Source organism: Chiloscyllium plagiosum, chromosome 13, assembly GCF_004010195.1.
Source record: "Chiloscyllium plagiosum isolate BGI_BamShark_2017 chromosome 13, ASM401019v2, whole genome shotgun sequence".
NCBI lineage: Eukaryota > Metazoa > Chordata > Chondrichthyes > Orectolobiformes > Hemiscylliidae > Chiloscyllium > Chiloscyllium plagiosum.
Window position 1 is genome coordinate 65610371 of NC_057722.1, and position 11415 is coordinate 65621785.

Below are 11415 nucleotides of genomic sequence, written 5' to 3' on the forward strand. Positions count from 1 at the left end.
CTTGTGGATGTAGTGCCAATCAAGTGGGCTGCTTTGTCCTGGATAATGTCAACCTTCTTGAATGTTATTGGGGCTGAACTCATCCAAGTAAGTAGGGAGTATTCAATCAGACTCCTGACTTGTACTTTGTAGATGGTGGACAGATGTTAAAGAGTCAGGAGGTGAGTTACTCATCACAGTATTCCAGCCTTGGTGTGTTCTTGTCACTACTGTGTCTATGTGGTGAATCTAGTTGAGCTTCTGGTCAATGATAATCCCCAGGATGTTCATGGTGAAGGATTCAGTAATGATAACACCGTTGAATGCTAAGGGACAGTGGTTAGACTATCTCATATTGGTGATGATCATAGCCTGGCATTTGTGTGACACGAATGTGACTTGGCACTTGTGGGCCCAAGCCTGGATATTGCCCAGAACATGTCACAATTAAACATTGACTGCTTCAGTATCTGAGGAGTTGTGAATGGTGCTGAACATTGTGCAATGTTTGGTGGACATTCCAGTTCCTGACTTTTTGATGCAGGGAAGGTCATTGATGAAGCAGCTGAAGATGGAGGGCCTGGGACACTCTTGCAGAAATGTCCTGGAGCTGAGCTGACTTACCTGCAACAACCATAACCATCCTCTTATGTGCCAGGTATGACTCCAACCACCAGAGATGTTGCAACCGATGCCCATTGGTTCTAGTTTTGCTAGGGCGATGTTAACACCACACTTGGTCAAGTGCAAACTTGATGTCAATGGCTGTCACTCTCACCTCTGGAATTCAGCTCTTTTGTCCATGTTTGAATTAATGCAAACTGTGCATCACTGAGCAGGTTATTGCTGAGCAGGTGCTGCTAGATTGCTCTGTTGATGGTAGCTTGCTTCACTTCCATTGTGACAGTTGGCTTGTGACATTCAATCCAGGTTTGGTGACTATCCCATAGCTACTGACCTCTGCAATCAACTCCATCCCAGCCTTCCTTCTGGTCAGTTGCTCTTGTCCATTGTAAAGATAACGCTATTACATTGCTGTGTGCAGGAGAACAAACAGCATGATATTGTGATTACTGAGCTAAATCTTGGAAATTATAACATGAAATTTGGCAATTTGAATTCACAGCTCCTCAGAGTTGCAATGGTACAATCGCAGAATCATATAATCATAGAATTTTGCAGCAGAGAGGAAGGGCATTCCACCCATTTGTACTGACTGCTAGAAGATTTGGCTATCTCGTCCTACTCTCCAGTCCTTTCTGGGTAACATTCTAAATTCATTACAATGTTTTGTCCAGTTTTTCAGCAATTCAACTCCTCCACTCTCCCAGTCAATGAATTCCAGTTCCTAACAACTCTCTGAGGAATGAAGTTTCTCCTCATCACACTCTTAACTGTTTTGCTTCCAATCTTGAAATTGAGACCTTGTCTTATTTCATTTGTTCTTGGCATGTCAGCATTCCTAAACAGCATTTGTTGTGAATCCGTAACTTCCTGTGAGTGCAATATACTTACTATACCATCTCAAAGGGCAGGTGTGTATTGTTTTACTGTGGACCTGGAGTTGCACGTAGGCCACAAAGGGTAAAGATGGTAGATGTCCTTCCCTAAATGACATTACTGAACCAGTATTTATGATGACCAGCACTGGTTCAGCAGTAATCACTAGTCATTAGATTGGCCTTCAATTCCAGATTTTTTTTGCTTGAACTCAAATTTCACCACCTGTTCTGATGGAATTCGAACTCATTAACGTAGAACATTAACCTGAATTTGAAGCTACAGAAAAAGAGAAATATGTGAGTACAATTGCACTATGTGTTCATTTCAACTTAAGACTGTGTTCCCAGAGTTGGAGAAACATTTCCATTATATGGTACATTAAAGGGCTTTCCAGGGATTTTTGGCAGCTCAGAAGATTTTGATAGTTCATCCCTGTATCTCTCTTGTCCAAGGTTAAAGGTTTTGAAATCTTCAATGACATTCAACATTATTGCAATAATTTGGAAAAAAATCTGAGAAAAATAACAAAACTACTTTCACTTTTTTATGTAAGGGGGTACCATTTTGTTTTGCCTATGTTGTATTTAGTTCAGATAATGTTTGTTCTTAATTCAATTAGCATAAATGAGGTTAACTACCCAAGGTTTCTTTTATTACTAATATCATAATTCTTTGTAAGTGCAACAATCTGTGTCATAAGTGATAACTATGTTGGAGATTCAAATAAAAGCAAAATACTGTAGATGGTGGACCTCTGAAATGAAAACACAATGTGCTGGAGAAACTCAATATCTGGCAGCATTTGCAGTGAGGGCAACTGAGTTAATATTTTGAATGCAGTATGACTCATTTTAGACCTTCAAGTTTGTGAATGGCCTAGAGTTTTTCCATTTTATCTGTGCTATCAAGCCAGGCATCAATCACATTTCAAAGACAAATGTAAGAGGTCATATCAGAAGCAGTGACCTGATACATCTAAAAATAAAGTGCTTGCCTACAAGCCTCCAATTTTATACCAAATAGTAGATGCAGCAAACAATTGAATAACCTACATCAGCTACATTCAATGGATCATATACAAGATATTTAGTGTTGCCACATAACCAGTGGACAATTAAACAACTGAGTTGAAAAGGCTGGCACTGGAGTAGCACAGCAGGTCAGGCAGTATCTGAGGAGCAGGAGAGTCAAAATTTTGGACATAAGCCCTTTGTTGTGGATCAAGTCAGAGTCCCTCAAAATATTTCAAGGAAGTAGCCCGGACCCTAAATTTGCTAGTTTTTCTAAACAGACGTAATGTAGATATTCCTGGAGAGATGCAGTTGATCAAACCACTTAGTTTCAAACAAAACAGAATTTATTTACAAGATTACTGAATGAAATACAAACAAAAGAGAGCAGAATGCAGAATAACTTAACCTATCCAAAAACCCAGTGGATTATCCAAACTTAATAATGAGCTGTTCCAAATACTTGCAACGTTCCCCATATACACTTCTTGGCACAGAAGGTAACATCAAACATTGGGTCTTAGAGAAGAGATGTCAGAGAGCGAGAGAGGATCAGCATAGACCTGCTTCTCTGGATTCAGCAGCTTCAAAATTGCCTTTTCCAGCACCACTCTAATCCTGACTGCTTTCAGTGAATAGCCAGACTGCCAAAACCAAATCAAACCAAAGTAAAAAACTGAGCTGGGAGAATCCTTATTTGCCAGCTGGAACAGAGTTGCAATGAGCTTTAGGAGGTTGGGAAACAGTACACACTTCAGCCCTCTTTGTTTTTGAAGCACTAACACTTCAGTTAACAGCTAAATATTGTTCACCTTTAAAGAGACTGAGTAAAGGCAGGAAGGAGGAGAGATGCAGCTAGAAAGACCTAACTCTATGTAGGAACATTCCAAATGATTTCTCATCCAACACCTTAACTACTTCGTTCTGACCATAAGTCAGCAGCCAACTTGATTGACACCCCACCCACCATATTCAGCATGCACTTCCTTTACCACTGGCGCACAACACTCTCTGCAAGATGCACAGTAACACCATTGCTCCTTCAATAACATTTCCTACTCTGTCCAATCTAGAATGGTAAAGACATCAGATGCATGGAAACACCAACACCCAAAAGTTTCTTTTCACCGGTGCTGTTTGGTTGGCCAGTCATTTCTGACTAACTGATACATTGTTACCATAATGGGAAGTATTGATATACAATTGGGAAAAGAGAAAATGCTTAAATATATTTCTTCTGCATGCAGCCCCCTCCCCGCCCCGCTCCCCTCACATGTCATGATGTAAAGACTTCAGTAAGCAGAAATGAGCACTTTTCATTGTTTTTGTGCATTGAAGCCGGCCTATCTCCGAACGAGGAGACTTGATTTCAAGTCCCATAGGGGGACGAGAAAATATCTAGGTGAACACTTTATCAGCTGAACCAATGCTCTTAAATTGGTCATGATTCTACAGCAAATGCCAAATCACAGTTTATATTGGTCATTGGGCACTGGCATTCAAAGATAATACTGTGTTGCATCCAGGAGGCATGTTAAGGCTAAAGGCTGTATCCTGTCAGTGAGACATACCCCTCTCAAAGCCACTGCATGGTAGCAGCATTAAAAACCTTGCTTAACCTGTCGAGCAGATGTTTGAGATCTTTTGCCCTACTAAATAACATGAAACAAGGCGGGCCTTTTTCAAACCCAGAAGCGGTGGCCTTTAGCACATGTGTGAGTTTGCATGATGAACGATCAGTAATTTGACCGAATTTAACATTGCCCTGCAGAATATGAAGGCAGCTGAAGGCAGATGATTCTCTTTGCTAACGTATGGGAATGCTCGATCTCTAGTTTTGCAGTCCTGAATCCCACTAGAATATCCACTTCACATTTTATTCTGGAAGACCACTTCAGAGTTGTCAGGATATATGACCTGCACATCGTTGGACTGTGGGAGAAAACCCAGACAGTCTTAGGTGAATGTTCAAACGGCACGCAAATAGTTGTCCAATGCTGGAATCAAACCCGAATCCCCTGTCCTTTTGAGGGAGCATTGCTAAACACTGTGCCATCATGCCGCCTCAGTTTGATTGAAGGTACACAGGTGACTACGTTTTTAATTATTTTCTTCATGAGTCTCATTTTGAGGAAAGTGGTAATGTGTTTTCTTCAGGGACTAGCTAATAATATGTTGATGTTCAACCGAGATTGAAAGCGATTGCACATACTTTAAGGCGTTTTCCACGGAAATACCGAGTGCTTACATATAAAAGAAATCATCCTACTATAGACCGAGGAAAATTTCTTGCCCTAACAATGATGCATTATTGGTTCCTTTTCGTGGTGAATTCTGCTGTTGCTTTGGCATGGTCCGGTAATGAGCAGTCTTGTAAACGTTGGGGTAGGTTTGATTTACTGGGCTTGTCGAAGGATGGAGATATCACACTGGGTGGAATTTTTGACGTGCGTTCTTATCAGGTCGAGCAGCGACAACTCTCCTTCAGCAATCACCCGGAGCCAGCAAAATGCCTCAGGTTAGTGGGTGCCATTAGACACTTCGTTTTGCTTAGTTAAATGGGAAACATCTAAACTCATGCTGTCTCACCTTCTGGAGTAATCTGCAAATTTATGACTTTTTAAAAATCGTTAACTTTATTTTTGTAACCAGCTTTATAACCAATTGCAATTTAGTCAATGCTGTGAGATTGGTAATTCCGTATCAATTTATGCACCGCAAGCTCCCACAATCAGTCTTGTAATCAAAACTCAGAAACTTTTAGCATTTTGGAATGTGGGATGCTTCTTGGTTACAGCATTTTGAGAGCTCTCCTGCTCTTCTTTGAAATACTTCTGTTGGATCTAAGAAGGAAGGTCGGGGATCCCCTTCACTTGCATTTCAAATTGGGCACATTGTCAGCTCTTTGAGTAATGCCAGTTAACATTTTCGGCTTAAAGTCTGCGTTGAAACGTTATCCATCAACTTCAAATTTAGAGACAATGGTGTGACCACTGAATTATAACTAAAAAGCAACTACGCAGTGGTCTCCTTGGATTTAAATGTCATCGTTGTTTTCTGTGTTCTTAAAATCTTGTTTAATTGCCTTCTCCGCAGATTTCGTTTCAAATCTTTTCGTTGGGCCCTGGCGATGATTTTTGCAATCGAGGAAATAAATAATGATACGGCTCTACTTCCTGGTGTCACGCTGGGATACCGCATATATGATTCTTGCAAGTTGACACAGTTATCACTAAAAGCAGCAATGGCGTTTCTGAACAAACCCGAGGCAAATGAGCCCTCTGTTAATTGTAAAAACTCCTCCACTGTTTCTGCGATTGTTGCTGATTCTGGATCCACGAGGTCTTTAGCAATTGCACCTTCCATTGGTACCTTCAGAATCCCTATGGTAAGATCTGGCGTTTAAAATTCGGTTATACAGTGTGAATACATTTTGCATCAGCAGTATGATGTTGTACGCCTCTTCCTTTAAAACGTTGCTTCGGAGTCTCATTTCAGTAATCTGTAGATGAATAGAAATAAACTAAGAGAAAGTAAAAGTTCGAAAGTGGTTGCAAAAGCTGACACATTTAGTTGATTTTTATTATTTTCTGATTTGCCGGCTGTACTGGCAAAATCAATATTTGCTACCGGTCCCAAGTTATCCTTGAACTTAATGGCTTCCAGTTCATCTGCAAGCCAGTTATAAATTGAGTCGCATTATATTGAGCAAAAACAGAAACTACTGGAAGATCTCAGCAGGTATGGTAGCTTCTGTGGAAAGAAATCAGAGTTAAAATTTCGGGTCCAGTGACCTTCAGAACATTACATGGAATCGCATGTAGCGCAGATATCAGTGAACGAGATGAGAAGTTTTATTTTACTAGAATCATACCTTGATGATCACCGTTACTGGTACTGTCTTTATATTCCAAATGTATTCCTTGAATTTAATATCCACTGCTTGCCATGGTGACATGTCAGCCATCGGCACATTCACACTTTGGTCATACGAAGAGATCCTACATAATGAAACTAACTACTTTACCAGAGTTTTAATTAATGTTTAATCAACCTGTCCAGTGATGCTATGGCACCCTGTGGGCAAGGTGAGATGCCAGTTGGTCCACAGGTCAGGACGCTACCACTGCGCCACAACAGCCCTCCAGCGGGTTTATTCGTTGCACCTGTTTGTCAATATTTTGATGTGTTGTTATCATGAACCATATTGACTTAGTTAACGTGTGACTATGAACCCTGTGGTCAGGGAAGACGCCGATTTAAAAGCAAAACAGAAAACTTTGAAACTGCTGGCCACGTCAAGCACATCTGTGAGGAGCGAAGCAGTAGCTTCAAAAACGAGCTAGTGTCATGTTGAGTTCAGCACTGTGATATTAGACTGCACAAGGCACCTTTCCATCCAGTAAGTCCAGAAAACATTCTCCAAGAGGCAAAAAATCGAAAAACAAAAGCTACTTACATTTCATTAAATACTGTTGTGCTATCAACTCTATTGCAAAGGTCAAGGAGCAGGTGATAACCCAGAACGCTATTCCTTGAAATTAACGATTTTTAAAATTGGAAGAGAATCAACAGTGCATATGAATGTCATGTCTACAAAGCTTACCCAGCAGCAAACCACATGGCAAATAGAATGTTATTTGATACACTGTGAATATTATGTTAGCAGTTTAAATAATTCTAAACTAAATGTTTTGGTATCGGCTCACTGGAACGTGTAATTCATGCCTGAGATACAGTGAGGTTAATTTTGCTGCCAGAAGCTGAATGAAGGTCTCCAATGTTTTACCTCGCAAACTTAATTAAAAAGCAAATAATGTTGAAAATGTTGCTAAAAATAGAAGAGGCTGGTTGAAGAGTAGTTTAAAGTTTGAGCAATAGCGTACAGCAGATCATGTAGGATTAGTCACGTGCTACCCTTTGTTTTTCTTTTCACTCCATTGACTTCAATGGGAAAGGACAAAAGACGAGCTCGACGGTGAGTCCTCTCCATTATTACACAAAGTTTGAATTCACCCCAGATAACCTGTGTATATTATATATATAATAAAAATAGAGAGAGAGAGAGAGAAAGTGAGAGAATTTTTGATGACGTTCTTCATGCTAAATTGTGAGGATTGGACATTGTGCGTGATTGCAGCTATAATGAGCAATACTTGAGAGGAACCTTGGAAGTCAATATTTCAATGGAACATTTTGAAATGATCAAATAAGTAGTTTATTCTGCGTTTAAGAGGGACCACGCTGGTAAGCACAAATCTTTGCTCTTCTCGATTCACACTTTTGCCTTGATATCGTAAACAACCAAAAAAATATAATTGAAATGCAAATCTTTTTGCTTTATTTCTGACAGGTTAGCTACTTTTCTAACTGTGCGTGCCTGAGCAACAGAAATGAATATCCATCATTTTTTCGAACAATACCGAGTGATTACTATCAGGCTAAAACATTAGCCCAGCTGGTGAAACATTTTGGATGGACCTGGATCGGGACAGTTAAGAGCGACGATGACTATGGAAACTTCGGAATGCAAGCATTTGAAGAGGCAGTCCAACAGTTTGGTGTTTGCATAGCCTTTTCTGAGTCGTTTCATATAACATACGCGCAAGAGAAGTTATTGAAAACAATTGAAACCATAAAAACCTCTTCTACAAATGTTGTTGTTGCTTTTGTGGGAGAATCAAACATGCGTACTCTGCTAAAAGAAATGATTAGACAAAATGTTAGTGGCATACAATGGATTGGAACTGAATCATGGGTTTCCGCATTGCTTCTTCCTCTAGACGAAAGTAAAAAGATTGCTTCTGGTACAATTGGGGTTGCAATTCGCAAAGTTGGTATACCAGGGTTGAGGGAGTTCCTAATGAAAGTTCATCCATCATCGTATCCAGGGAACCTCTTGGTGAAAAAGTTTTGGGAAAGTTGTTTCAGCTGCATTCTAAGTAGTGGAAACAAAACACATTCTGGAAAAAGTGAATTGGAGCTTAAGGAATGCACGGGAAGAGAAAATTTACAGAATGTCCAAAATGAATTTACTGATGTGTTGCAATACAGAGCCAGTTACAATGTGTATAAAGCAACTTATGCGATAGCTCATGCACTTCGCAACATGGTTTCGTGTAAAGCTGGGGAAGGACCTTTCTCCAATGGAAGTTGTGCAAATATTTCAAATTTTCAACCATGGCAGGTGAGAAACATTTATCGTGGTTTGATGACCATATTTACAAAGCTATCCAATGTATTCGAATTCACGGTTGAACATTTGCAATTCATGTCAACGAGTTCCCATTTTGTTTTTGTTTAAAGTTACTATATTATATGAGAACAGTGAATTTTATAACCAAGATCGGAGAAAAGGTTTATTTTGACGAAAATGGAGACCCTGTCCCATCATATGACATTGTAAACTGGCAACCAAATGCCCTCGGTGGCATTGACATTGTAAATGTTGGGCTGTATGATGGATCAGCTCGATTTGGAGAAGAACTTTCGATAACAGAAGGGGCGATTGTTTGGAGTGGCGGTCAGAAGTCGGTAAGATTTGTGGAAACCGTCCTTTTTTAAAACACTGTCTATTTTTCAATTTCTTTGAAATGGGAAAAACAAACTGGCAGTTGTTTTCTCAAATAGGCGCCCTACCTGCAACTGTCCATTTCCTGATCTTGAATAAATCGATAGTACCTACCTGTTCACCAATTCGAAAGTCGGCCAGCTTGATCAATCAAGAATGTCAGACCAGAGATGTACTTTATTTCATCCATTTCAACAGCAGAATGCAATTAAACATAACTGATGTAATTAAAATTGGCAAAAAAGTAAGAGACTGCAGCTTAAGAACAAGTTGTATGTCTAACTATACCTTAAGTAACACAATGAATGAATGAATGCATGCATGAACAAATACGTAAACATACTGAGTAGTGGTTGAATAGGTTTGACAATAACAATTCAGGGAGCAGTGGATCCATGAGTTTGATGTCAAGGGATATTGTGGTTCATAGTCATCTTGGTCACAAGCACATTTGTGCTTCACAAGCGGCAAAGAATGACTATCTCCACCAAGAGAGGATCTAATCTTTTCCCATTGACATTCAATAGCATCAGCATCACTGAATCATACCCAATCAACATCAGAGGGGATACCATTTACGAGAAACTGAACTGGAATAATCAGAAATAAGAACAGTCAGGTGCTAGGAAACCTGAAATAGGTAACTCACCGCTGGACGCTCCAAAACAGAATCACAATCAGGACTTTATTTAGCTTGTTTCCCCTCTTTTTCAATGATAAATGAAGAAACTCTGAGGACACATCATGAATGCTATTGCAAGAATCTGAATTTGCCAAAAAAAGTCCCGATTCTGCACCTTCAACATTACTCCAAGCACTTCACAGTGGTTTTAAATTGGGACATGATGAGGTCACAAACCGTAGTGTTATTTCAATTATAGCAGTCGTAACAAAGCTAACAGTAATAAGTTTACAGTTTTTGCGCTGTACGTCAGACTTAATGTAGTACATTTACCACGTGGAATACCTAATATTTCTCCACCTTTGCATTTGTACTCCAAATGAGGTCCCGAAAGCTGTTTGTTCTGAAAGCTGCCATCAAGGAACAAGGAAAGCCGGAAGAAAAGGACAACCCATTTGCTGTTTTGATTGTATACAATGTAGGCAAGGAGAAATTAGTAACACCACTGGTAAGAAAACAGCATTACAAAGGCCATTGCTGCTTAAACTGGTTGCCTCCACTTGACGGAGGTTAAGACTCCTCTTAGAATGACTTTGTCTTTTGTTACTTTTTAGATTCCATTCATTGTATAAAATGTCCATTGGAATTCAAATCGAATGAAAGGCGGGATCAGTGCATTCCAAAGGAAATTGTGTTCCTTTCCTTTTTTGAGACAACGGGAATCATTCTGGTGACACTGGCGCTGTTTGGAGCCTGCACCACTGTTGGTGTGTTCGCAATATTCTACATCTATAGACACACTCCAATTGTGAAAGCTAATAATTCTGAGTTAAGCTTCCTGCTTCTTTTTGCCCTGACACTCTGTTTTCTGTCTTCAATTACATTCATTGGGGAACCTTCAGTTTGGTCTTGTATGCTCTGCCACGTAGCGTTTGGTATTAGTTTTGTTCTTTGTATTTCTTGTGTATTGAGTAAAACAATTGTTGTGGTGATGGCGTTCAAAGCAACATTTCCCAGCAATAATATGATGAAGTGGTTTGGACCAAGACAACAACAGCTGATGGTTTACATCCTCACACTGGTACAAATTGCAATATGTACTGCCTGGTTAATTGTATTTCCACCTTATCCATTGAAAAACACTAGTCACTCTAATGAGATAATCGTGTTTGAATGCAATGTAGGATCTTCATTAGCCTTTTGTTGTGTACTCGCTTATATTGGATTTCTGTCCTGCGTGTGTTTTGTGGTAGCTTTTCTCGCTCGAAAACGTCCAGATAACTTCAATGAAGCGAAACACATAACGTTTAGCATGCTTATCTTTTGCGCAGTTTGGATAACTTTCATTCCAGCTTACATAAGTTCGCCAGGGAAATATGCTGTGGCGGTTGAAGTATTTGCTATTTTGGCCTCCAGCTTTGGTCTGCTAATTTGCATTTTCGCCCCAAAATTTTACATTATTTTGTTTAAGAAAGAAAACAATTCAAAGAGGAACCTGATGGGCCCAGTGACTTCCAAATAAAAGCTTTGAAAATGTTCATTAATGAGGCGCGGATATTTTAATAGGTAATTATTTCGTCGTAAATATATTGAACGGAAATTCCATTTTGAAAGTCATAAAGCTGTTTTTTTTTAATATTAGGTTACCTACAGTAGCCTAACCCATGCAGCCCCATTCCCCTACCTTACATTTACCCCTGACTAATGCAGTTAACACTCTGGGCAATTTA

At 39.6% G+C, this 11415-nt stretch overlaps 1 protein-coding gene across 1 annotated transcript; it reads left to right on the plus strand.

Moving 5' to 3' along the window:
- Positions 1-4866: 4866 nt before the first annotated feature.
- On the plus strand, positions 4867-11207 carry LOC122556160 (extracellular calcium-sensing receptor-like). The gene is made up of 6 exons (XM_043702669.1): positions 4867-5010; positions 5589-5880; positions 7846-8679; positions 8799-9026; positions 10070-10193; positions 10300-11207. Exons 2-6 carry the CDS (start codon positions 5623-5625, stop codon positions 11205-11207), a joined length of 2352 nt encoding a protein of 783 aa, XP_043558604.1. The 5' UTR covers positions 4867-5010; positions 5589-5622.
- The last annotated feature ends 208 nt before the right edge of the window (positions 11208-11415 follow it).